Source organism: Anser cygnoides, chromosome 16, assembly GCF_040182565.1.
Source record: "Anser cygnoides isolate HZ-2024a breed goose chromosome 16, Taihu_goose_T2T_genome, whole genome shotgun sequence".
Lineage (NCBI taxonomy): Eukaryota > Metazoa > Chordata > Aves > Anseriformes > Anatidae > Anser > Anser cygnoides.
In genome coordinates this window covers 14524438-14551047 of record NC_089888.1, presented here as the reverse complement: position 1 = coordinate 14551047, position 26610 = coordinate 14524438, and the positions used below count along the sequence as shown (strand labels likewise).

Below are 26610 nucleotides of genomic sequence, written 5' to 3'. Positions count from 1 at the left end.
GGTATAGATGGTGCTGGCCATTACCCAGGGGTGCATTTGGAGCTCTGTCAGAGCAGGAGGGATGTGATGGAAAAGGTTCCCCTTGCTGGAGGCAGCTCTGGTCCCCCCCGAGCCCAATCCCAACCCCAAGAGGCGCACAGCACCCTGCATGGCTGCGCACCGAATCTGAGGCACATCGGACGGAAAAAGCCCCCCAAAACACCCGGAGCCATACAGAGAAGTTGTACTCGCTCCGGTGACCGCCGACCCCTTACCAGGGATGCCAAGAAGCCCTCTCATACATGAGCTACACTTTTTTTTTTTTTTTTGGTGAGGTCTGTTTGTATTTAATTATCAAATTGCAAAGTATTTACAACAACATTAGAGTTTCAAAGCATCTCCGCCCCCCACCACCCACAAAGCTGGACATTTTCAGGTTTTTCCAAAGTTTTATTATTATCCAAAAAAAAAAAAAAAGCTAAATATTTTTACTTCGACACTGAAAAAGGCAGGTGGGGAGGAGGGGGAGCTGGGGAGAGAGAACCAGATCCACATGTTCTCTGCATAGTCTCGTCTGGAGATCTTACAAAAATGCTATTTAAAAAAAAAATTACACCAGCAGAAAATACCTTGTACGGGGTTATTGGCCCATCGCATCCATGCCAAGGAGCATCGCGGGGTAGGGGGGATTCCCCTCTAAATTACTGGCTTTGAAAACAAATTGGCAGACCAGGAGGGTGATGGAGGGGAGGCTCTGAGCCTGCGTGGCCTCTGTTGAGGCCAGCCGCAGCAGGGACTGCAGGGACCCCAGGTCCCGCCTAACGCCCCGCACACGCGGTCAGATGGATGGACACGTAGACGGACACACAGACACACATCCCCAGCCCCGCGCCGTGCTCCTCCTGGGTTGTTTCACTGCCTTCTGCCATGAAAAGTCCCCAGCCTCTCCCTGTCGTCAAACCCCCGGGGCAGGGAAGAAAGCCCAGGGCGGTGCTGACGCTGCCGGGGCGTTATTGCTCCGCCGTGCCAGGGAATGAAACAACTGGGTTGGGAGCACCCCGGCCCTGCTGTTCCCTCACGAGAACCTGTCCGTGCTAAAGAAAACAAAAGGTCACGCGTTAACACGTGCATTCGCCTTCTCTCTCCCCAGCTCGTGGGTCCAATCCGCCTTCTGCACATTGATTTAGAGGTTTAGGAGCCTTCTCCCAGGGACGGGGATTCTGTGTCCCTCCCGTGGTTATGGCACAGGCTGCCCCTCGTAGCACTAAGGGGCTTCTCTGGGACCCATCAGCCAAATGGCCACGAGACCAGGAACTAAAAGACCTCAGGGCGCGACGGTCCCTGCACGAACGCAGACAGCAAAGGCGCTGGGGGAAGGAGAGGCTCCGAGTCCCAAGGTGGTTTTAAAAAAATCCATTAAAACAGTTGCTGTTCTCCAAGCCAAAAGCAGGATCTCTCTATTTGTGCCACGTTTGAAGGCTTTACTATTAAAAAGGGGCCACCAAGCCAGAACTTGTTCAATAAATAAGACGCTGGGGAGCTGTGGGAGCGAGTGGGAGGCAGCGACGGCTCTGCCCTGCTCCTGCGGGGGCAAGGGGCAGGAGCATCTCCCCCCGGTGCAGCGTGCGGCCCCAGCACCTTCCTCGCCTGGTTTTCCATGGGTGCTGGGCCACCGAGGCAGAGCCGCAGGAGCCGGCGGGTGCCACAAACCACCGCTGAGCTCCTGGATGAAATACCCAGGCTGAGAGCAGGCTGCGGGGCGCACGCCCCCGAGCATCCCTCTGCTGCACACCAGCGACCCAGCCCACCAGCATTTTTGGCACTGAGGGTGCTCGGGACAGGGGTGCTGACTGCTGCTGCCTCGCACGCCAGGACAGTGAGGGGTTCTGCTTAGGGACAAATGCAGACAGAGACGTCGGCGTGACGGCAGGAGGAAAACGAAACCACATGCAACCTGGCCGGCTGGTGGGGGGCGCGCGGGGGCTATGTACAAGGTGGGCGCCGGGGCTGTGCGCGGCCCCAGGGGTTCAGCCTGGTGGGGACAACGGGGGGGCAAAGCTGGGCACGGGTAAGCAGTGACCTCCGAAACACAGCCAAGGGCTTGGGGAGCGAGCCAGTGAGCCTGCAGACATCTGCGCGGCACAACGCTCCCCAGCAGCCCAGCCCCAGGGGGTGGTGGCAGCAGGAGCGGGGAAGGCAGCTAGAAACGTACCAGTGGACAACCGCGTTGCAAAAAACAAGTATTTCCCCCAAAAATGCTCCCACAGCCCGAGTGGCCGCCTCTGTCGTGTGCCCCAGCCCCGTGGTCTCGATTTGGGGTTGGTGGCCAGGAGAGGCGCAGCGTTGGGTGGATAAGCCCTGGGGGGGCTGCAGGGGGCCAGGCGAGGGCTCCGTGGGGTCCCCCCCTCGATGCCGATCCCAGAAGCGACGAGGTGGTGCCCTGCGGGGGACAGGCACGGTGGAAGACTCGACTGTGTGCCCAGGAGGTCCCACGGGACGGGGCGGGCAGCGGGGCCCCGAGCAGGGCCAGGTCCCACTCCTGGCACGAGGACGGGCAGGCACTGGAGGAAGGAGCCTCAAGGCCAGCGACCCGTTGGCACCACGGGCCTGCGGGATCGTGGGGCCTGGTGCCTCGCAACGTCTGCTCTCCAGCTGCATCCCAGTCCAAACCAGCGCTGGCGTGTGCCTTCCCCACAGCAAAACGTCTCTGTGAACACCTTTGGGCAAACCAGAGCAAAAAGGGTGGGCGAAGGGGTAGGGAAAGTCGTGGTGATTTTAAACTAGGGAGGGTGCAAGAAGCTGTGGCCACGTGTCCGAGGCAGGAGGTGCTGTCCCCCAGTTTCTCTGGGGAAAAAGCCTCCCAAAAGCCTAGCCTCCTGGGGCGGGGAGGGTGATGCCCCGCCAGCCCGCTGCCCCGCTTGCCCTCCTGAGCCAGTGCCAGCACCCTTGGGCTCCTCTCGCCCCTTCGTTAATCAGGGGCCAGCAGTCTTAACGAGCGACGGGGCACCCGGCACCTCCCCTGGCCGCAACCAAAGGCGATGCCCCGTCCCGCTCCAGGGCTGCTCTGCAAAAACGGCCCCCTCGGCGGGGAGGCCGGCCCTCCGCGCCCCGCGGCGAGGTCTCTGGTGCCAGGAGGAGCTCCAGGTCTATAGGTTCTCGCCGGGCTGGTACTGGGGCTCTGTCGAGGTGAAGTAGTCCTCCAGGAAGGCCTGCAAGTACTCGAAGGTGGGCCGCTCCTCGGGGTCCTTCCTCCAGCACTGGCACATGAGGTCGTGCAGCGATTCGGGGCACTCGGGCGGGCAGGGCATGCGGTAGCCCCGCTCCACCTGGTCCAGCACCTCCCTGTTCACCATCCCTGAGGAGAGAGGGGCCGCGGTGCTGAGCGGGGGCCGGGCCGGACCCCGCACCGTGCCCGCCCCACGGGGGGCGAGGGGCTCCGTGCCAGCTGGCGCCAGCTCTCACCTGGGTAGGGCACTCTGCCCTTGGTGGTCAGCTCGGTCAGGAGGATGCCGAAGGACCAGACGTCCGACTTGATGGTAAACCTGCCGTACAGCGCCGCCTCGGGGGCCGTCCACTTGATGGGGAACTTGGCACCTGGGCGGGGAGGCAGGGTCAGGGGCTGCTCCCCCCCGGCGCAGCCCCCAGGCCCTCCTCACGCAACGCGAGGCACCGCGGGACTGACCCAGGGGACACCACAGCACACCCTGCGGGGACTGGGGACCGTGCCATGGCCACCGCCCGCGTCCCGCCCGCACCTTGCCGGGCCGTGTACTCGTTGTCCTCGATGAGGCGCGCCAGGCCGAAGTCGGCCACCTTGCACACCAGGTTCTCCCCCACGAGGATGTTGGCCGCCCGGAGGTCTCGGTGAACGTAGTTCATCCTCTCCACGTAGGCCATGCCGGACGCGATCTGCGGGGCAGGGCATGGGGACTGAGGCTCCCGGGGGGACACGAGGGCTCCCCGAGGGGGGACGGCTCTGCAGCCGGGCCCGACCCAGCTGACGGGAGCTGGGACGCGGGACTGGGAGGGGAACCACGAACCCACCTGAGCCGCCATATCCACGAGCTGCGGCAGCCGCAGGTATTTGCCCATCTCTCCCTTCAGGAAGTCCAGGAGGCTCCCTGCGAGGAAGACAGCGGTCAGCATCCTTCGGCAGAGCAGAGTCACCCCCCTGGGCCAGCCGGCGTCCCTCCCGCGCTCACCTTTGCTCATGTACTCGGTGACGATGTAAATGGGCTCCTCTGAAACCACGGCGTAGAGCTGAACCAGCTTCTCGTGCCGGAGCTTCTTCATCACCTGGGCTTCCTGCAGGAAGGCCTCCGGGGACATGGTGCCGGGTTTCAGCGTCTTTATTGCCACTCTGGTGGTGCCGTTCCAGGTCCCTGGAGCAGAGGACACATTTATGGGGCCGTGTCCTCTGCCTGCTCCCCCCAGCTGGGAGATGGGGCGAGGACGCTGCGCTGGGGACACGGGGCCGAAGCGGTCCTTACCCATCCAGACCTCTCCGAAGCAGCCCTGCCCCAGCTTGACCTCGAGCCGCAGCGATTCCCGGGGGATTTCCCACGCGTCCTTGGCGAGCCCTTGGGTCTGGGGCTTGGACGTGGGGCAGACGGTGGTCAGACGGTGGCACAGGCCATCGGCGTGTTCTAGCGGGGGACAACGTGCGGGTGATGCTCTGGCGTTCAGGCACGCGACGCCTTCCTTGCAAAACACCTCGGGGACCCGTACCCAGACCCTTTCTCCTTTCTGAAACCCAAGCTGTGTTTTTCACCAGGGTGCCCCCAGCCTGGTTTGGGGACCCCCACGCCAGTGCTGGCTTCCAGCAGCCGCTCCCTGCGGCAGGGGCACATCCGTGTTGGAAAAGACCTCCAGGACCACCAAGTCCAACCGTCCCATCACTAAACCATGTCCCTTAGAGCCACATCCACGCATCCCTTAAATACCTCCAGGGATGGGAACGCCACCACCTCCCTGGGCAGCCCGTTCCAAAGCCTGACCACCCCCTACACGGAGAGATTCCTCCCGACACCCAACCTAAACCTCCCCTGGCGCGGGCACAGCGCCCTGGGCATCACCCAGACCCCTGGGACGTGGGGCAGGGGGGTCTGGCCACGCGCGGGACGGGGCAGAGCCGTGGCCCCGGGTACGCACTGGAGTAGTAGGCCACCAGCTGCTGCAGGCTGCCGAACTGCGTGCGCGAGGTGATGTAGAAGCCGCCGCTGTCCAGCTTGCGGATCTTGTAGTGCTTCACGTTGAGCCCCTTGGCGTTGTCGAAGTCGGAGACTGAGAGGCAGTAGGCGCCTGCGGGCAAAACCCAGCAGCTCAGGGGCTGCGCGGGCACCGGATCCCCGCGGGGGGAGCAGGACGGTGCACACAGGCTGCCGGTTTTACCCCAAAAAGCCCCTCTTATCTGTCATTTACAACTGGTGCAACAGCCAAGAGGCACCACGAGGTGCAGGGATGAATGCAGCAATAAAGGGGCAGGGACATGGGGGAAGGATGGGGCCGCAAGGAGCAAAAGGGAAGGTTCACGCTGCTGCCTGCACGAGCTGTTTCCACTGGAATAAAGCAAATAGCACCACGTTCAAAGCACCAAAGCAGAAAAAAACATCGAGGAGCTTTCCCCAAAGGTGCATTTGGAGCCAGACTAAGGCACGTTTCCAGGTAAGAAACGGCATCCTCAGCCAGCCAAACTCCGGAGATCAAACTCGCACAATCAGGAAGCACAAAACAAGGATCGAGAATCATTAGACCTGAAAGGAGGACCTAAAAATTCATCACTGCCTTTGTCTGGTTGCTCGCAAGCAAGAATTTGACATTATGCAGGTGGTAGGAAAAAAAAAAAACACACAAAAAAGTATTTGTGGGACAAAAACAAAAAAAGAACAAAAACAGAGAAAATCCAAGGAGAGGACGTGCTGCTGGTTCCATTCCAAGGTGTTTTGGAAGCCCGTGGGTACGCGGGTGAGCAAACCATTAGGGCCGGGGTGGGTAAAAACAGGACATCTCTGCCTCCAGCTTGGATGCCAGGAGAAGAATGTGGCAGAAAGGGGACAAAAGGGAAAAAAGGAAAAAAAAAAGAAAAAAAAGCAAAGCAGCAGCTGGGCGCTGCACAGGGAGTAAACCCCGGAGGCACAAATCCTGACGGCAGACGCTGAGCACAGAGGGGACAGCACCAGGCTCCCACTCTGCACTGAACAGAAACACCTCAGGCTGAGAGGTGACCGCGGTTTCCCACGGCACAGAAATGTCGCCGGCGATTTCACGGCACGCTGGCACCCGCTCCCTGGGGGACCAGCACCGGGGGAACAGAGCGCAGGATGCTCTCCGTGCCGCAGGGGCTCCGTTTGGTGACCGTGAGCCTCATCCCCTGCCCGCGGGGTGAGGCTCCTCTTCCTCCTGCCCGTCTAAGCCAGGGGAGCAGGGAGCGTGGCCAAGCGCTGAAGGACCCACACGGATGCCCCCGTGGGTCCCCAGGTGCTGAGGGTGGCGTGGCCGTTCCCAGCGCCGTGACCCATTTTCCGCGGAGGAAGGAGGGGAGGAGGGAGGCTGGGGCCGGCACGAAGCACAGCAGGGTGGGCACCCCGTGTCCCCGCGGCTGGGGCTCACCTTTCGTGGTCTCACTCTCCCGCACCAGGAAGGTCCCCCGGGGGTTTTCGGGGTTGAGGAGCAGCCGCTCGGACTCCCGGCGAGTGATCTTCCCGAAATACCACCTGCGGGAGGGAAGCCACAGGCTCAGCGCGGGGCGCCCGTGCGCCCCTTGGATTCGCGAGCAGCCATCCTGCGCCGCTGACCGCTGGCACCGCTCAGCACCTGGGCTCCAAAAGCCTCCCCAAAGGAGGGGCAGCCCTTGGGGCACCCCCAGCTCTTGCCGGGGGTGGGATTCCCCCACCGTGGGCTGTGCTGCCGGGTGGGGACAGTCTGCGGAGACGCACGTGGATTGGAAACCAAACCAAACCAAACCAAACCAAACCAAACCAAACTAAAAGCCCCAAGAAATACAACAGAGGCCCCTGCAGGTTTTGCCCAGGAGGAGAGGGACAGGAGAGAGGGAAAAGCGCTCGGTGGGTGGTGTTTTTTTTTTTTGCTATTGCTTTTTTTTTTTAGTTAAAAAAACTGTCTAAAAGATGGCAATTACTCTTCAGCCTGGATGGAGTCTGAGGGCGCGACATAGTTACTGGGGATGTAGCCCGTCTGTCCTGTAGTGAGGGAATGAGCCAGCCACCAGTCACCTTCCCTGCAAGAGAACCAAAACACACTCAGTGTGAAGCCAAAAAGCCCCCAAGCCCCCCTGGGCCGTGCCCTCTCCTACCTCCGGGCAGCGTCCCCGTGTCCCTAAAGGCATGGGACGAGCAAGCAGAGCCCAGCCCGGGGGAACAGCAGCGAGCAGCACCCGCACCCAGCCCCGCAGCAGGACCCTGGCACACAGAAAGACCCCCCGGAGACCCCAGGGCGTGGGGCAGGAGGGTGGCAGCAGAGCCCAACCTGCCCAAAATCAGCCCTGGGAGTGCTGCCGGCACGGGGGTGCCCCGCTGCCACCCCGGGAGAAGCAGCATCTCCACGGTGCCAGGGTCACCCACGTGCATGTGGGATGCTGTGAAATGAGGGGTCTCCTGGCTGGAAAAAAGGCCGGAGAGCCAAAATACCTTTGGAGCCATCCGAATTTGAGCCGGGTCTGGCTGGAGGTGAGACGCAATGGAAACCCCAGCGAGCAGGTAAGCGGGGAGCAACAGGCAAAGGGGGAGGGGGGGGAAATGGGAAAAAAAGCGACAGAATGGCAGTGATTAAATAAAGCGCCAGGAAAAACAAAGGAAGGCAGAATTTGTTAAACACAGGCTACTCAAAGCAACAAAAAGGATCAAATAAATAAAGAATGGAGCAGGCTGGAACAGTGAGGTGCTCTCTAGGCTGCTGCGGTGCCCTCGGGCCGGATCCAGTGGGCACGGGGCAGCCGGGCTTGGTGCTGGGCACAGGGGTCCCTGCTGCGGGCCCGGGGGTCCCCCTGCAGCCTCTGCCGAGGGGTGATGGTGCTGGGGCTCAGCCGTGGCCCACAGCTCGCCGAGCATCTCCAAACCAGGTACCCGGGGTGCTCCCAGCCCCAGGCCGGGATGTGGCTGGAGTTTGGGTGATGGGGGGAAAGCTGCCTGCAGGCAAAGCCCAGCCCCGGTGCTGCGGGGTGGGCTCTGCCCCCGCTCTTCCCCGTGGCACACGTGTCCCAGGGCTGGCCCCAAGCAGCCGGGGCCGAGAGGAGGTGGCCCCAGGAAGGTCTCGAGGTGCTGGCAGGGTGCAGGAGCCTTCGCCCGCTGCGCTCTGCCGTCCGCCCCCTCGTACCCCCGCACCTGACCGGGACGGGAAGGACAATAAATGGATAAAAGCAAAAGGGGCCTGGGAGGCAGCTTCCCCTTCCAGGCAGACAGCAGGGGGTTCCTCACAGGACATCCACGCTCTCATCCGTCACAGACAGGCACCTCATTTACCCCGACCACCCACGAGGCAGGGCTAGGGGAAAACGGCGGATCCGCGCGAGCAGCCCGGCGAGGACGGGCCGGGTGGCTGCAGGGCGCAGGGCGTCCTCCGCACCGCTCCCCAAAAATACACCGAGAACCTCAGCTGCTGCAGGCACGGACCCGGCGAGCCTGAACCCTCCGATCCTGACCCCGGGGAGCTCAGCCCCCCCGCCCCGACCCCCGCACACCTCCACCTCGCCCCAGCCCTGCGTGCCCACGGCACGGGGCGCGCTGTCCCCTCGCTCCTCGTGGCAGGGGGCACGGAGCTGCTGCCCCCCACCTTCCCCAGGGAGGCCGGGATGGGGTCGGGGGCTGCTTCGGCTCCTTTCCCACGGGGCCGGAGCAAACATCTGCCTGAGAAGCGCCCAGATTTCGGCTCGGGGCTTTATTCCAGCTCGGGCTGAAAGGCTGCAATCTGGGAATTCGGCAAAAGCAAACTATTCCAAAAATGTCTCAGCGGAAGGGAAAAAAAAATAACAATCGCCATCATCAAAACAAAGCATTTCAACAATTCCCTGCACAGTTTTACCCAAAATACCCCGTTACACCCCAGCTGTCTGCCAGCTGGCTGGGAGGGGGCCTTCTTTCGGTGATGGGGCGAGCGGATTTGGCCCTCAGGGAGGCCGAGGGTCACTGCTGGGGCTTTGCAGGACGCAGGAGCAGGGAGGGGAGCGATGGGCTGCAAACCCAGCCCCAGTCCAGCAGCCACCAGGCAGCAAAACCACCCTCTCACAGCCATGCCGAGCAGCGTGGTGCTGCCCGGGGCGGATTTCTCCAGCACTTGGCTCCTTTCTGAGGTCTCAGCCACAGCGGACACCGCTGGGGTCAGGGGCTGGGTGCTGCACCCTCGAGTCCTGGTGGTCTGCATCGCCAGCACAGCCCTCGCGCCCCCTGGGATGTCACTGAGCACATGGCACGTGGACCCTTCCCTCTGACCAAGCCTTTGACTGACAGCAGCAGAATAGGGGGGAAAAAAAAGTACAGACCCCTGCTAGGTGATTTAATGCATAAAGAAAAACCCCGTGTATGTGGGCTGACCCAGACCCCGTGAGGGGCAGAGCTGGCTTCGTCACAGCACGAAGCGGAGCAGGAGCCCGAGGCCAGCTCCCTGCTGGGGCTGGGAAGCGGAGAAGCACCAAACACCCCAAATTGGGGCTTTTCGTGCACCACTGAAGCCCTTGATGCAGCACATCCCAGGCTTCACGGACTGAGCGAATCCCCATTAATAAACGATGAGTGTGGGAAGGAGGAGACCAAGGACTGAACTGAAAACCTATTTGCGTGGCACTGCTGGAGCCCTGCGGGACAGGGGCGCTGCCTGCGGGACAGCTCCTCATCCTTCTCCCTTTGTGGGGCTGGCTTTGGTCCCCAGGTTTCAAGGCGGCAGCAGCGGGCACAGCGAGCTGAGCGCGCTGCGCATCAGGACCGAGCACGCAGCAACTTTAGGAAGTGTGCCAGTCCCCGGAGCGACCCACAGAAAATAAAAAAATAAATTAAAAAATGCAAAAATAAACGCAAAAGAAAAAAAAAAAAAAAGACCAGGAAGGAGCAGAAACCCAAACGAAACAGGACTGATGAGGGGTGCCAGACGCAGACAAGGGGTGCAGGGCCAGCTCAGACCTCCCTGGTGCAGAGCCGCCGGCACGGAGGGGGCTCCGCACGCTGTCCCGCTCGCCCAGGGAGGACAAACGTGGCCGGGCACGGCCCCCCCCGGCAGCCTCTGCTCCCTCCTGCTCCCACCCGCCGCGGGCAGCCTTTCACCAGGGCAGGTCGGCAGCAGCGGCAGCAGCACCAACCCGCGATACACACCTGACGTCCACTTTCCTCCTAACGAAAGCGTGGCGGGCAGGAGAGAAGAAAAACAGTCAAGAGGGAAGCTGAGATCGCAGGCACCGCGTAAGCACGAGAAAAGCATCTGGGGAGTGGGAGGGGATGAGTCCAGGCAGACGAGAGGCAGCCGAGCGCTGACGGGGACAGGGGGCAGGCGGGGACGTGACCCCGAGCTGGGGACTGGCTATGGGACGAGGAGGTGGCTTGGTGGCAGGGCTGCAAGGCAGCGGTGCCCAGCAGCGGGGCCAGGAGGACGGGGGAGCATCGAGCATCACCCAAGCGATGGCCTCTAATGCCAACATCCTCGGACACGTCACTGCTTCCACACACGGCTCTGAAATGCCCCTTGGAGTGTCCCCGGGGATAGCTGGCCTGCCCGACGCTGGGCTCGGTGACCCCTCTGGAGCCCTCTCGAGGGGGTGAAGCTCTCCAGGGCTTGGCCACAGGGGCACAGGGACACTCACGTGTTGTTGACAATTTGGAGGCGTTCTCCTTTCTTGAAGGACAGGTCCGTTTCGGTCCGGGACTCGTAGTCATAGAGGGCCACGAAGGTGGTGACTCCACCTGCGACAGGGACCGCTCAGGATAAGCGCCGCCACCCCGCAGCACGGCACCGGGGGACCCTCCTGTCCCACCATCCTCCCACCACCAGGCAAAACACCTCTGCCAACCTAGCCCAAAAAAAAAACTCCTTCCAGAGGAGAGGACCCCACCACCACCAGGAGGAGCTGGAACCAAACCCAGCGAGACCCAACCGCCAGCACCCGAGGGACCCGGGGCCGCACTGACCGGCCAGCGCCCCGGAGCGCTGCGGCGACGTGACGGTGTCGGAGGTGTTGAAGCCTCCGAAGAGCTTGGATTCGGCAGCCATGGTCCCGAAGGAGCGGCTGGGGGTGCGATGGGCGTCGGGGGCAGCCGTCTTGCTGGGTGTCTGCGAGGCCGGGTAGCCCCCGTGGTGGGCGCTGTCGGCCGGCTCCAGGCTGCGCCGGCGCTGGCTGGGGTCTTTGGGCTTGCTCTTGCTGCTCCCCATGGTCCCGGGCTGGAGGAGGCAGAACACGCAGAGGACTTTTATTTATTATCAACGTCATCATGAAGCTGCTTCCCAGGGGTTTTGCAAGATGCCTGCCCTCTAGGAAATGAAACAAAACCCCCAGAGGCTTTTCAAGCACCAGCTGCCGGGAAGCCCGGTCCTCCTGCCCCCGCCCCTGGACGGCATCGCTGCCCCCTTACACCCACGCTGCCCCCAGACGAGGCGGGTGGGGAGATGGGATAACAGCACGGCCACCAACCCCACCGAGGAACGCCAGGGCCAGCCCTCCTCGAAGGAAAAGGCTCCTGGACACCGGGGCGAGCAGCAGCACAAGCCCCAGGGCCACCCGCACGCTGCCGACACATCGGGGATGCTGCGGGGCCACGTCTCTGCTCGGTGCCTCCGGGTGCAGCCCCACACCACACAGAAACAGAGGGGACAGCTGGGTGGCAGAGCCACCGCAACGTGTGGTCACCGCTCGTCAAAAGCTCATCAAAAAAAAAAAAAAGCTTGCCAAATCTCCTGGTGCCCCAAAGCCCCTCCTGCACAGCGGGGCACTCTATAGGGCCGTGCTTCCTCACGCACAAGGGGTTTCTACCAGGGCATGGATGGGAGAAAGCAGGACCCAGACAAACGTTCACAGGACGGGATTCCTCCAACAGAGAAACTCGGAGGATCCGCAGCTGCACCGCTCTCCTTCCTCAGGAAGGGGATTTGGGTGCTGAGGACGGTCCTGTGCAGCCCAAAGCCTGCAGCAAACCGAGCCCTCGGAAACAAGGAGCAGAAGTTCGGGTCGGGAGCGGTGTAAGGCAGTCAGCGGCTAAGGACCAAGGGATCTCTGCTTTATATATAGTCCTGCCTTCCCTTCCACTTAAGATCCTGCTCTATAAATACCTCCAAGGTAATGATATAAATGAAGGAAGGGAATTATTCGCAGTCTCCCAAGATGGCAGGATACACAGCAGTGTCCTGCAGCTATGGAAGGAAATATTTAGGCTAGAGCACGCAGGCAGGATGGAAAAGGGAGGCGGAGAAACCTCTCTACAAGGAAAAACCAAGCAGGTGAGGAACAGAGGAGGCAGCCGGCGCCTGCGGGGCACGGAGCAGAGGGCGAGCGGGCTGCAGCTGCCTGCCAGGCTTTGCCCCACAGAGGATTTTCCAAGCCAGAGCTGGGGCTGCTCCCTCCTCCAGCTCCCTCCCCATGGTCAGGGCTTGGTTTGACCGTCAGGGCTCGTTTTCCAAGAGACCTGGCTTCAAGCAGGGCCTCGGCCCACGCTTTGGGGATTTGGGAGCAGAGCAGGACGGGAAGGTCAGATACAAACCCCGCGCTTGCAAATCGTCACTGCTGGCAAACTGGCGGTGGAGAAGAGAGAGGCTGCCCCATAAATAAACGTGCTGCTTAAATCAGAAGATGCTTGAGCAGAGTTGCAGGGGAAAGCGGGTCTTTAGAAAAAAAGAAGCAAAGCCCCCTCCCGTACCAAGAGCCAACCCCCCCGTGCTCTCCTCCCTCCGCTCACCTCCGTGCGGGGCTCGGGCACCCGCTGGCACTCCCGGGGCCCCGTGGGCTGCCCCGGGACGGCAGGGCTGTGACCACGGGGCTCGTGACAGCCCACGCGCCTCTGAGCAAGGCGTGCCGCTGCTCACAGCTTCCCCTGGCCATGGCACTTCCCCCAGCAGGGACACAGCAGGGACACAACTGGGACACGGCCAGGGACGGGCAGCGGAAGGAGCCGCGGCCCCCGAGCGCACCCATGGGGGTGGCTGTGGGGACGGGGGGGGGGCTCCTGGCCCCCAGCACGCTCCAGCAGCACTGCCGGGCAGCAGGGTGAAGCAATCGGGTTGCCAAAAGCTGCCCACCACCCGCGGCCATTCCCCACCTGCGGGTACCGTGCCCGGTACTGGTGTGCGCAGCGCCGCGGGCGTCCTCGCAGCCGCACGCCCCAGCACCCAGCCGGTCGGTCCCGCACGGCACGGCCGGTGCTTGGTGCTTGCCCGCTCCCTCCTTTTTCACACCCTCCTCGCCCCCAAGGTGACGGTGCCATGCGGGGGGCTCAGCGCCACTCCTGTCCTCAGCCGGGCAGGATTTGGGCAGGGCTTCCCCCCAAGGTGCAGGCGGCGGGCTGGAGCGCAGCCAGCGTTCCTCACGCTCGCCTCCGACGGATTGGAGGCGACAGCTCTCCTGCGGGCAGCATTAGCACCCCAGGCACGTCGCAGCCTGCAGGGACTCCTCTCCTTTCCTCTCTCCGGGGGCTCGGCGCCGCTGACAAATTGCGAACCACCGCGGTGCTGAGCCACGAGGTTTCAGCTCTGCTCCCTGCAGGACCGGCTCCTGGGGGCACCAGGAGATGGGGGGACCCTCCCCGTGGCGATTCCTTACCTGTGTTTTCCAGCTACAGCCTGGCCGTGGGGTTGTGGGGGGCTGCCAGCGGACTCAGCTCAGCTCCTGCAGCAGACAGAGGGCTGTTAGCGGCCCTGTCCCCCCCGCCTCGCCTCCCCCCACCGCGGGCTGCTGCGCCCACCCTCCTCCTCCTCCTCGCCACCCGCCCACCTCGGTGGGTCCCCCAGCGCGGGGCAGCCAGCTCGCACCCGCCCGCTCTGCTCTCTCATGTGTGAAGAGGGGACGATTCTCTGCTCCACTTCATCGCACCCACCCGGCGGAGGACGAGGAGGCGGCGGGGGCAGCCCCGGGCGATGCACGGCGGCGAGAGGGCAGCAGGGACGCGCTGCTCCCAGGGCGCCCCAACCCGCTGCGGGGTTTTTTGGTTGTTCCCCAAAGGAGGAGAAGCAAAGTCAGCACCACGGGGCGCTCCCAGACCCATTGCTCCGTCTCGGATGGCTGGGACCGGCCGCAGGGGCACTGGGCCACCAAACAGGGACCTTGTCCCCGGGGCCATGAGCGGCCCTCCCCGCCCCCAACAGCACAGCCAAACCACGGCGTGAAGCGCGCACAAAGTCTCGGAGCACCTCACGCTGCTCAAGCCCTGACTCAGCAAGAAAAGCGTGTTTTAACCAAAATTTTCGAAAGGCACAGATTCTTATTACAAGTGTGGGTGCCGAGGGGACGTGCAAATCATGCTATTTTCTGGCAGCAGCAGCCCAGGGCAGAGCTTCGGGTCAGAACCAGAGCAAGGAAGGGCTCCACGCAGCCGGGGGCTCTCGGACGCCCTCCCCACATGCAAAACACGCAGGGGTCTGCTGCAAGGCAGCCCCTGCGGCACCCCCAGGTGGGCCACGGCCCCCAGCAGAGGGATGCTGCCGTGCCAAAAAGCCAGAGCCCAGGCTTCCCTTCGCCTCCAGGGACACCGCACACCGCAGACGGGTGCCGACGGAGCGGGCACCAAGCTTTCCCCCATGCCACCAGCTAACCCTGCTGCGCACCGCCCAGCCGCGGCCTCCTGCCTTCATGCAGGAGCCCCGGGTGTCAGCAGCGTCGCAGCACGCAGCTCCACAGCAGCTGCTCCGGGCTCCTTATGCTCCAAATTTGCAGCGTGAGGCACAAACCCGCGCAGGAGCTGCAGCCCCCCGTGTCCCCCCCCACCGGCCGGGCGCCGTGCCGAGGATGTGCCACGCTGCGGGTTTATTTTGCTCCCCTTCCCTTCCCCCCCCCCCCACCAGTAAGTTTTGTGGCTATTTTTAGTGCATTTGATGAGGGTAACGAGCAGCAGCTGATTGACAGCCCTTTACGACTTGAATGGTTTGTAATTTGTGCTTGACTAATATTCGCCGCCAATAATTGCACAGCGGGATGGGAGGTGGGGGAAGCTGCAGTCTCAACTCCAGGCTGCAGCACATACAAATAAGGCTGCGACGCGCACGCACGTGGCGTCCCCACCGCCCCGCGCCGTGTCCCCACCGCCCCGCCGTGTGTCCCCAAGCACAGCCACGTTCCCCCGGTGGCCCTGTGGGAGCACCCCTCGGGTGGCGAGGCGCTCTGCCCCGCAGCAGGCACGGCACCCCTCCCGGATCCCCAAAGGGACGCTCAGCACCGAGTTCTGCACACGGGGTCTTCCCGGCCCCCCGTTCCCCCTCCCCGCAAGCAGCAGCAGGGCTTGGCCGAGCCGTGCATCCCTGCCCAGGAGAGCCCCAGCAGGAGGGCACCGCCGCGCTCCCCCCTCCAGAAGCAATTAAACGAAGCGTGCTGAGCTGCACCGCTCAGCTCCGATCCCATCGCGGCACGTGGCAGCGGCTTCCCCGTCCTCTCGTGCCGGGGGCAGCAGAGCCCCCGCGCAGCGCAGCCGGGGCTGGGAACACCGCCTGACCTGCCCGACACCCCCAGCCCTCTGACACCAACATCCCCAGGGTTTTGCTCCCCCCCCCAAAAAAAAATTAAACGGCAAGGTGGGACGCGAGAAAGGGCTGGCTCCTCCGCCCTACCTCGCAGGGATGCTCCCGGAGAAGCAGCACCGGGGGGAAGCGGCTGCTCGGGGGCCGACGCGTCTCCTCCAGCCAGGCTGCTTGCTGCTGCACCCCGATGGCTCAAGGATACAATGGAAGTTGTAAAAGCCACACTGATAGCAGGCTTGGCGACGCAGGGGGAAGTGATCTTATTTTTTTTTTATTTTTTTTTCCCAAAGACACTAACAAAAGACACTGATTGGGAGCAGACAAAACACAGAAATACCACGTTTGCTGGCTTCTGTGTAGCAGGAGCAGAAACCTTGGGAAATTCTGCGACACGCTGGGGCCCCGAGCCAGACAGGGAGCCTTGGGGAGGGAGAAATCTCTGGCAAAACAGGCTCTGTCCTTGGGGCTGCTGAAGAGCAGGGTGGGTGCCGAGCAGACCGGGACACGGTGCTCCAAGCACGGGGACACCACGCCGGGCAGGGACATCTGCACAGTGACCCCCCCAGGCTGTAATACCCCCGTAAATAGGTGTTGCTTTCCTTCCCTGCAGCGTGGTTGCAGGCAGACCTCTGCCAGCCCTGCCTGCGGGAGCTTCGCATTAAGCACGACCTGAATCCCGGCTCGCACACACAAAATCAGAGCAACCACCGCAGGTACTGCTGGGGGGCGGCGGGCAGGGGGCCACCAGCAGCCCCAGGCAGGTTTCCCCTCGCGCCCGCCCGCTTCAGCGCCTCGCAGAGCCCCCGCGAGATGAATAACTGCACCTGTCTGCTGCCAGACTGAAAAATGAAGCGTGCAGGACGGCGGGGACGCCGCGCGAGACAAAGCCGCCTCGTGGTGCAGCGCCGAGCCCACCGGGGGCGAGCAGAACCAGAGGGAAGGAGCGAAAAGCCAGGGACACGGCCCCAAGCCCACCCCACGCCCCGTGCCCACGCCGGGAGCAGGGACGGGTTCACGCATGGCACACAAAAAAAACCCTGCTGGGTGTGCCACAGGGCAGCGGGACCCGCGGCTGGAGGCGGCCGACGAGCTGCCACGAGCACGGCCAGGGGGCACCCGGGCAGCCCCAGCGGTGCGCGGCCCCGTGCCCGTCCTCCAGCAGCCCCCTCCCTGATGTTGGCAGGAGACGCAGCCCCAGACACGCACACGCAGCTGCTGCCCCCAGATGGGGGACTCGGTGCCAGGGATGCCCCCGAAGTTTTGCTTCCACCCGCGGCAGAGGCGGCGCCAGAGCCTCGCCAGCCCAGCCGTGAGCGGTGGCAGCGGGACGGAGGGGCTGGGGACGAATCCTGGGACACGGACACCTTGTAGGGCACCACGATGGCAGCAAGGCACGCGGCTGGGGGCCAGCAAACGGCAGCGCAGCCCCTGGTGCACCCGGGAACGCCTCGCTGCCCTGCCCGGAGCTCGAGGCCCCCGCACAGCAGCACATCTCCGACGAGCCCCACGTGCTGGTGAAAAAAGGGGGGCTGCTCCCCCAGCCCGCAAAGCGGCCTCGGTGCCGCTGCCGCCCGATGCGAGGAGCGGCCCCCTCCCTTACCACCCTGTCAGCTCCCGTTAAATTTAGAGCTATCTTAATTAAAGCTGCACAGCCCAACCTAGCAGGGGCCAGCGGGTCGTGACAGGGCGAAGGATAATTAAATCAGCCATACAAATGCACCCCCCCCTCCACGCACGGGGGAGAGTCACGTTCGGGAGCAATTTGGGAACGTGTCAAAACACGAGTTAGAGACCAGACCGAAGCCCCGAGAGGCACAAAGCAGGTGCTTGATGTTTATCTGGCCAAGAAACTCAGAAACATAAAAAAAAAAACCACAGAGAGAGGCGTGCAGGGAGGCAGGGACAGACCGCGCCGCCCCCAACCATCGCGGGGCCACACGCTGCCCGGCGCAGCGGCGAGGCCAGGCCTCGACAGTCATTTTTTTTGTTGTTTTGTTGTTTTTCTGAGGCAATGGGAAGCAAGTTACCCAGGCAGGCAGGGTTTCACAGGATGGCTCCACACACACCAGCAGCAGCTGGGGCCACACACAGCCCGGTGCCCCCAGTGTCCCCCGGAGCACCCCAAAGCCAGGCGAGGGCAGGGAAACCCTGACAGCAGGCGCCCTGCAAGCTCGATCTTGCTTAAGGCGGGCAAGAAAAAAATCACAAGGCTGACCTGAGCTCCCAAACTCACTGCCAGCTCCCCGGGGCGAGCAGCGTGCCAGCACCTCGTGCTTTCTGGTGTTTTAAGCCTTTTGCTGCCCCAAGGGCTCCTCCCCAGCAAGGGCAGAAAAGCGGCTTTCCGTAAAGAAAAGCGGGATCTGGGTGTAATCCCAGCGCGGCAGCGCCTCGGGCGGGGTTAGGAGGCACGCAGGGGATTTCTGTGATGGGAGAGATATGGACACCACCTGCAGCAGACCCGGGCACGACAGAGCCACGTCTCCAAAGCTTCAAACCAGGCAACAAGTCCGGCCCCGGGACTAAGAGCTGAGGCCACCACTGACCCGGAGCCAGGAAGGTGCCAGCCCACGTTCCAGGGCTCCCGCAGCTCCACCAGCCCCGTGCCCGTGTCCCAGAGGAGGTCCCAGGGTTCAGGGCACTGTTAGGAAGAGTTTGGGGTCAGGGAAGAAGCAAAAGTGAGCCGGAGGCTCCTGGAGCCCCCGCATGAGTGCTTCTGGAGAGCATTTGGACGCTTGGACGGGAGCACCTCGCCCCCAGCCAACAGACGCGTCCTCCACCCCCTCTGCCGTGCAAGGGCACCCTGGCAATCAAAGACAAGAAATTTTTCACCCCAAGACCAGCCCGGCACAGGGACGGGTCCCGGCGAGGCGGTGGGATGTCCCTGGGGAGATGCTCCAAGCTGGGCATGGCCCCGGGTTGCCTCCCGGTGCCTCCCAGCCCAACTCACCCTGCACCTCCAGGATCCCCGTTGGGGCACGAGCCAGAAGCAGCGATTGCCAAACCAGCTCCAAGAAATGCTTTCCAAATCCCTTGGCGTGCATTCACCTGAAGCGTGCTTCTCCCAGGCAGGTGATGAGGGCACCCTTCTCCTCCTGCCAAGGCCGGGAGAAGCGGAGGGAATGCTCCCAAGTGCACCGAACGCCTGCGGGGCCGGGCAGCATTGACAGGGAGCCGGGACCAGCACCAGGACTGACGGAGCCACGGGGCAAATCTTCCCAAAACCGCCCTCCAAAGAGACCCCCAGAACGCACCTTGTCAGTACCAGCCCCAGGGCATGCCCCCAGCCCCCGGGGCTCCCCACCAGCTGCCATTTCCCGCAGCCCCACCAAATGCACGTCGTTCCCATCCTCCCCCCGAGCCCCCCCTGGGGAAGAGGGGCCGGGCGGCAGCGGGGTGACCCGGGCTGGCCTCTGGAGGAGGAGCGCGAGGCCGGGGAGCTCAGTTCCCCATTCCTGCCTCCCAGCTGCCGGCTCCAGGACGGCTGCAGAAAACGGAGCTCGCTTCTGCTTTCTGCCAGGAGAGAGCCTGGGGCTCCCCGGGGACACCCAGCGCCCAGCCCGGCTGCTGGGGAAGGGGCAGGCTGGCAGCGAACGGCACGGATCGGGCCCAAAGGGCCGCTGCCTCCCCGCGGGTGCCGTGGCTCAGGGGGTGTCGCACCGGGCAGCACCGCTGCCATTGCGTGGCCGGCGGAGCCGGGCGCCCCAGGCTGAGGATGGCAGCTGGGCCGGGCGGTGAATCCTCCAGGCTGGGGGAGGAGGAAGGGGCACGGAGCACGTGGGAGACGGAAAAGCTCCGGATCCGAGCAAGTTGCAACCACCCCGGCCACGCTGGCGTCACCGCCAAAACATTTCCCCGCTGAGCAGAACCAGCCTGGCCAGTCCGGCCGGCAGCGGAGCTCCCTGGGCCCCCCCCGGCCCCTGGGGGCCGCAGCGCGGGGCGCACAGCCCCCTGCCCCACGCAGCCCCTGCGGGACCCCGGCGGCACAAAACGCTCCGAGGCGGACCAAGAAGCGAAACGGCGGCTGCTAAAACAGGAGAAGGGCTGGGAGGTGTCCGCAGGGTTCCCAGCGGTCCCGTGGGGCGGGGAGGGCATCGCCTCTCCTCGCCGCTGTCCCGCTCCTGGATGGGGACGGAGCTGCCCCCGGGGATGCGGCAGGACGCGGCCGGCGCCGCAAAGGGAAGGAGAAGGGCCGAGGGTCTTCCAACCCCGCTTTGCAGCAGTCTGCGCTTGGCACAACCCTGAATGTTTTCACCCGAGCACAGCGGAGCCCGCACGGCAAATTTATGCTGATTGTGGGCTTGTTTTCCAGGCTACCTGGGGATCCTGGGGCAGCTGCTGAGCACAGGCTGCGTGCTCCAGGGAACCTCGGGGCCACCAGCCCCGATGCAGGCATGCGCAGGGGGCTGTGGGCGAGGGCTGGGCGATGCAGCTGCCAAGGCAGGGTCAGCCCCCCGGGATGCTCGCGTTACCCCTGCCTTCGCCTCGACCTGTGCACATGGGGCTGGGAGCAGCTGCCGTGGCAGCGGGCACAGCCTGGGAGCACAGCTCTGCTCTCAGCACCACCGCGCTCTGCCCCGAGACGTGCCCGGGGAGCCTGGACCTCTCTGGTGGGGACAGCAGTCCCCACGGCCACTCCGATCTCTGGCACCGTTTGTCACCAAGACGAAGTGACCACCTTCGGGGGCACCAGAGGAAGCTCAGCACAGCTACCGGAGGGGTCTCAGGGGGCGAGCTGAGATCGGCCGGACCCACACGGCGTTTCCGTGCCTAAAAACCCCGTGCTGGGTTCCCCAGGTGTGCCCCAGCCGCTCCCGGGGTGAGCGGGATGCTCGGAGCCAGCTGCGAGGTGCAGCCCAGCCGGTGCTCGCCGCAAACAGCCCCAGCAGACGCAAAACAAAGGAAAACGCTGAGCTGGTGTCTTTCATCCTGCCGCTCCGGGAGGGGAGAGCCAGGCTCCGTGCACGTCCCAGCCCCGCATCGCTCATTTGGGTGCCCGGAGCTCGGCTGGGTGGTGGGCGAGTGGCAGGGCCCAGCCTGGAGCTGCTGGCACGGGACGAGCTGCGGGCACACGGGCACCTTCTGCCCTCCTGCGGCACGTCTCCCACCCCTGCTCGTGTCGCTCATCCCACCCAGGGCTGCCGAGCGCCCCTCTCCTCCCAGGGGCAGAGCCCGCGGGGCAGGGCCGAGCAGCACCTCCTGCTTTCCATCACCTCCGGTCTCCGGCAGCTTGGACACGGCGCGGCCAGAGCACAGCACGAGAACCCCCCGAGCCCTGCGGCTGTCACCACCGCCAACAGGGCGAGAAGGGCTCACAGCAGCTGCAGCACGCACGGACGTGTGCGCACACGGGGCAGGTCTCGGCGGTGCCTGCGCTGCTCCCGGCGCCCTGAGCCCGTCTTCCCCGCGGGCTTTCAAACCCAGCAGTGATCTGGGAGCACGACACTGACCCTCACCGCAGGGCCTTTTGGGGCCCCACACGTGTCCTCCCCACCCCGCGCCCCGACCACCACCAGCGCTGGTGGGATTTGGGTTTTCCCGTCCGATCTGGCCCCCCCTCGGCACAGCAGGCACTCACCCCAGGCAGCAGCCCAGCCGCCGCTCAGCGTCCCCGACTTGCGAGGACGTGGCCTCCCGTCCCCTGGCCTCTCGTCCCCTGGCCTCTCGTCCCCTGGCCTCCCGTCCCCTGGCCTCCCGTCCCCTGGCCTCTCGTCCCGCCGTGGTGGCAGGGCTCAGCCCCACGCTGAGCTTCCCGAGCCTCCCTGGGCCGCTCGGGCTCCCCTTATCTCATGCTGGAGGCAGCCGGGGAAAGGAAAGGGCACGGCAGAGCAGGGAGTGACTCCGAAAGCTGTTGTTTGCTTTTTTTTTTCCATGTTTTGTTTCATTTTGGGGAAGTTCCCCACCGCACGGCTCCGCCCCAGGAGCATCCAGACCCCAGAAGGCGCAGCCCGAGCCTGCGGCCGCGGGGACACAGAGCTGGGGAGGGAGAAGCCGAGCACAAAACCAGCTGAGCTGGGGAGGGAAGCCCTTGAAAGTCCCACCCGGGAGGCTGCTGGCGGGGAAGCAGCAGCACTCCACGTGCATGAGGTCGCATTTGCCCTGGCTGAGCGCAGCTGGGTCTGGATGGGGAAACTGAGGCACGCGGGTGGGGAAGCAAGGTGGAGCAGTGAAACTCGGGCAGCGCTGCAGCCCCCAGCTTCTGCTGAGCAGGCTGCGAGGGGGGAAACTTTTAGGATGTGGCTGCTCAGACACACAGCAGCCCGCAGGCACGGGGAGCTGCCGGGGCCGGGCGAGGTCGCTGCGCCCGGGGCTACGCGGCACCAACCCCGCTGCCATCCCCCCGGCATGGCTTAGCCCCGGCTGAGCGGAGACCGCCCAGCTCAGCCCACCCAAGGCTGCCCTGCCGTCCCCTCCCACCTCAGGAGGGGACCCAAACCCTGCCCTTCCCAAAAGCTCCCTGCCCCTGAGCCGGGGCACCCGTGTCCATGGGGACCCCCCGTGGGAGGAGGGCACGAGGCTGAGCTGAGCCCGGCTGCCCCGTGGCGGCGAGGCAAAGGTGAGATTTCTCCTCCCTTTCCCAGGGCTTCACACGGGCGTTTCGGTGCCTTGTGGCAGCACCGAGGGCAAGTGACGCAAGTGTCCCCAAGTCACACGCAGGGGGAGGCGCTGACCCAGCAGGACCGGCTCGCCGCTCGTCCCTGCAGAGCCCTTGGTGCGCCCGTGCCGCCACCTCGGGCAGCCCTGCTGTGCCCCAGCCCGGGGACAGGCATGGCAGGACGGCTGTCACCAAGCCGGTGATGGCACCAGGGTGACAGCAGGGGTTTGGTGACGGGGAGAGGCAGGGGATGGGCGCAGAGCACAGGCTCACGAGACCGCACTGCTGCTGAGAGCTGCGCTTCCTCATTTTCCTCTCTCGAAGCCCTCTCCCCCACGCAGCCAAGCACCGAGGCAAGCCTGCTGACCTTCGGGTTTCACTACGGATATTTCGGCTGCTTCACCGCATCTCCACGCAACACCAAGATAGCCTGGAGCTGCGGGGCTCGGGCAGGCTTCTCTAGGGTCTGAAGCAAAACCTCCACCCGGATCCCCCTTCCCCAGGGTTTCTCCTCCTTGCTCCGCGCACCGCTCTCGTCCCCTCCGTGACCCAAGGGTCCCCTTGCTGGTTTTCGGGCGCTGCCTCCACAGGGGCCCCCCGTGCCCTGCAGCAGCCCCAGCAGCCCCCAGTGCGTCCCAAGCACTCCCCAGCTCGGCGCCCGGGGAGGCGGAGGGCAGCGAGGAGATACATAGCCTCGAGGGAAGTCGGCGCGAGACGCAGATTTACAGGTCCTGGTTCCTGGCCCACGTTCAAACCACATTCGTTCCCAAAATCTGTTTCGGCGCTTTCTTTTCCAAGCCGTGCACGGCAGAGGCATGTGCAAAGCGGCGCCGCTTCCCTCGCACCCAGCGTCGCCGAGGGCCTCGCACCAAGGCCGTCCGTGCCAAAACAGGACCCGGGCGCACCTGAGCTGCGACGCAGCCCACACGGGTCCAGCTGTGCTCAGCCAAACACTTCCCCCCCGTGTTTTCCTCCCTCCCGACTGGACCACAGGGTGGACAATCTCATGGCTCACTGCCAGTTTAAAACATCAAGGACCAAAATCATCACTTTCCCCACCCCCCCTCCGAGGCACACACGTTTCTGCTCCCGGACGGAGGCTCCGGCACAACGCGAGCCCCGGGGGGAACAGCTCCGAGTGCCCCTAAGTCAGAGGAGGCTGAAAGCAGAAGGATGTCGGAATGGAAACGGTGACAACCCACGCTCCAGTCACACAGAGGGCACGGCCAGGAGGGCAATTTCCGCGCGAAGAGGTTGGAGCTGGTTGGTGAGCACCACGCCGCGGGGAGCCTGCCCGTGCCGGGCACACACGCGCTGCTCCGGCGGGGCTTCGAGGGCTCGGGGCTGAGAGGCGAAGTGCTGAGGAAGTGAGGTCAGACGGGAAATTGTTCCAGGAGATAAAGGAATGAGTTAGAAGCCGAGCAGCAGAATAGACAGCGCAGGAAACAATAGTGCTTCAGATAGCCCGGCGCGCTTACCCCCGCGAGGCCGAGCGGGCAGCGCTTTGTGGAAGCGATGCTCTCGTGCTCTTCCCCCCTGAACACGCCAGGAGGAAGCGGGGGCTGTTGCTTCAGCTGGGCTTGCCCCAGCTGTTCCCCTGTCAAGGCGTTACACGCACTCGCTGGTCGCTATAAGGAGTGGCCAAGTCCTCCCTGCCCCACCAAATACCAATTTCGTCTGTGTGAGCGGCTTCACGAGCCAGGCACTGCCCCGGCTTGGGGCATGCAGGAGAGGCAGGGGTCCCGGGGGGCACAGGAGCCACCAGCTCCATTCCCCCTCTGCTCCCTCCTTGTCTCCATGAGCCCAGAGAAACGGTGCTGCTCGCCCCGGGGCAGCCCGCCCTCGGGAGCACCAATGTCCCCTCCGTGCCACCACGGAGCTTCCTGTCCCCACAGCAAAGCCTCTGCGCCTCTCAGCCACCGCAAGCCGCAGCTCCTTCCTCTTCCCAGCCCTCGCTGCCTCCCCGCTGCACCGAGGTGATCTGCCTTCACGTGGGACAAAGTCATTAAAGGGCAGAGATATCGTCAGGGCATCTCCATCACACTACGAGGCCACTAAAGACCCAGACAGAGAACAGCGGACTTCCCTTCACTGCCGCGTCAGCCCAAGAATAACCCCGTCCCCATAAATAACCCTGTCCCTATAAATAACCCCGTCCCCATAAATAATCCCCGTCCCCAAAATCCTCGGGCTGGGTTTTGGCGAAGCTCCCGAGCGCGAGGCGCCTGGACGAGCCCCTGCCCTGCTGCTCCCGGGTCAAAGCCTGGCCCTGGGAGCCAGCCCGCGAGCTTCCAAGCAGAGGTGCCCTTCTGTGAAAAGCCAGCACCGACTGGCTAATGATTAGAGACGCGGCCCCCCGGGGAGCGAGCGGGCAGCCTCATCTCGGAGGCACCGAATAGCCGAGGTCTGTCCGGGGGCCAGATCCTGAGCTGGCCCAGGGTGGCACAGAACACCTGGTGACAGCACGGGGAGCAGCGCGGGATCGGTCTCCCCATCTGCAGAAGTGCTGGGAGCAGCCCCGCAGCGGGAACGTCAGAAATATCAGAACATCAGAGAGGACGCCGCTCTCAAGTGCAACGTCGGCGACGTCCCCCCGCGCGTCCCCATCGCACCTCCCCGGGGACTGGTGGTGACATTTTGGTGCCGCACGGGAGCCCAGGCACGCGTTGAGGTGCTGATGGGGTTCCCCGGGACAAACGGCCTCCGGCCCCAAAGGCCGGGCCTCGGGGGAGGTGGCCGTGGCTCGGTCCCACGCCCGCGCTATCACCGCTGGCGGTGGGTGCCTCATCGGATGGGAGAGGAGGGACAAAACCCTCTAGCTTCCTGCCTGCCGCACACCTCCTCCTCCTGGGGGGAGCACCAGCCTGGGAGGAGGGAAAAAAAATAAATAAACCAAGCCTTTTGTTGCCACCCTCGTGCAGCTCGGCTGGCGTACGGCACTGCTGGAGGCGCGCTGTCCCGTCCCCGGGATGCGAGCGCCGTACCCCGGCCCCGAAGGGCCACCAGGCACTGGGACCTGTCCTGGGGACCCCCCTGCACCGAGCGGCCGCACCACGTCCCCTTCCCTCGCGTCGTGTCCGGAACAACCCGCGACAGCCCCGTGGCCCTACGTCCTCTGGGGTGGCCACAGCAACGTACCAACACCCTGTGGGAACGGCACCCCGAGCCCCTAGGAGAGCCCCAGCGGAGGGGACCCGAATGGGGACCGAGGTCACCGCCCGGCTCCAGAGGGGGACCGAGCACGTTGGGTGCTGCGGATCCCCCTGGTTGGGTTTCGCAGCTCTCCGAGGCGACGCTCCACACCGGACGGGGTCGGCACCCCGATACGCCGCCACGGCGAGGGGAGCCCAGCCCGGCCCCGCTTTGACTCCGCCGAAACCCCGCGCTGCTTCCCCGGGGCTGCGACGGGGACGGGGGGGACGCGCCAGCGCGATGGCTCGCAGCCACGCGTGGCGACCGCGTCGCCTTGGGTGGCCGTGGGGCAACTCGGCGGCTGGATAAAGCCCTTGGAGGGGCGACCCGGGGCGCCGCAGCCTCCCCCCGGGCTGCTGCTGGGGGATCGCCCGATCGCAGCATCGCCCCGGCTGGACACGGCCCCCCCCCCGGGGGCTGGACACGAGCCCCCCGAAATCACCGGCGAGCGAACCCTACGAGGGAAAGGGATCGGGAGACATGAAAGCAAGGAGCGGGGGGGCGAGGAATATTTCACGCCCTGGCCTACATTCGGCCCCGCTCTCCCCGCCCTGCGCTCCCGGGGGTCCCCCGCAGCCCCCGAGCACAACAAAGGGGAGCGCAGGCAGGCGGTGCCGCCCCGCCAGACCCCGCTGCGCCCTCGGCACCCCCAGCCGGGCTCGGAGCCGCCCCAAACCCCGACCCTCAGCATCCCCCGGCAGACCCCGACCCCCCAAAAACCCCGCGCATCCTCCGCTGGACCCCCCCCCCCCCCCACCCCACAACCGGCCCGCGGGCACCGCCGCCCGGACCGAGCCCACCGCGAGCTGGGGACACCCCCAGCCGCTCGGGGGGGGGGGGCGGGGGGGCTCCTCTCCAACCCCCCCGCACCCCATGGGGACCCCCCCACCCCGGGACCCCCCCCCCCTCCCCAAACCGGCCGCCCCCCGCTCACCTCCCCCGTGCGCGCCCTCCGGGGCTCGATCGCGGCTTTGTCTCCGTGCCGGGGGCGCGGCCGCCGCCCCCCCCCGAGCCGTGGCAGCCCCGGTGCCCCCCCCGCAGCCCCGAGCCGAGCCGAGCCGGGCCGGGCCGGGCGCTCAGGGCTGCGCCGCCGGCAGCATCGCCCAGCGCCGCCGCTTCGCTCCCGCCCCCGCTTCCCCCCCCACCCCCCCCACCCCTCCCCGCCACCTTCTCCGGGGTGTGTTTGGGGGGGGGCA

At 64.8% G+C, this 26610-nt stretch overlaps 1 protein-coding gene across 5 annotated transcripts; it reads right to left on the bottom strand.

The window, feature by feature from the left end:
• Window positions 1-1404: 1404 nt before the first annotated feature.
• Window positions 1405-26556, bottom strand: SRC (SRC proto-oncogene, non-receptor tyrosine kinase). 5 transcript variants are annotated; one of them, XM_066978043.1, is made up of 14 exons: window positions 26349-26556; window positions 13724-13789; window positions 11106-11355; window positions 10781-10880; window positions 10296-10313; window positions 7118-7216; window positions 6589-6692; window positions 5131-5280; window positions 4470-4625; window positions 4182-4361; window positions 4024-4100; window positions 3735-3888; window positions 3442-3573; window positions 1405-3334 (listed from the first exon to the last, which is right to left on the bottom strand). In XM_066978043.1, the coding sequence occupies exons 3-14, from the start codon at window positions 11344-11346 to the stop codon at window positions 3126-3128; spliced, it is 1620 nt and encodes a 539-aa protein (XP_066834144.1). In that variant the 5' UTR covers window positions 11347-11355; window positions 13724-13789; window positions 26349-26556; the 3' UTR covers window positions 1405-3125. The 5 variants fall into 5 exon arrangements, with proteins under 5 accessions (XP_066834144.1, XP_047902368.1, XP_047902367.1 ...); XM_048046411.2 differs by lacking the exon at window positions 26349-26556 and adding an exon at window positions 21206-21439; XM_048046410.2 differs by lacking the exon at window positions 26349-26556 and adding an exon at window positions 15721-15873.
• Window positions 26557-26610: the final 54 nt, after the last annotated feature.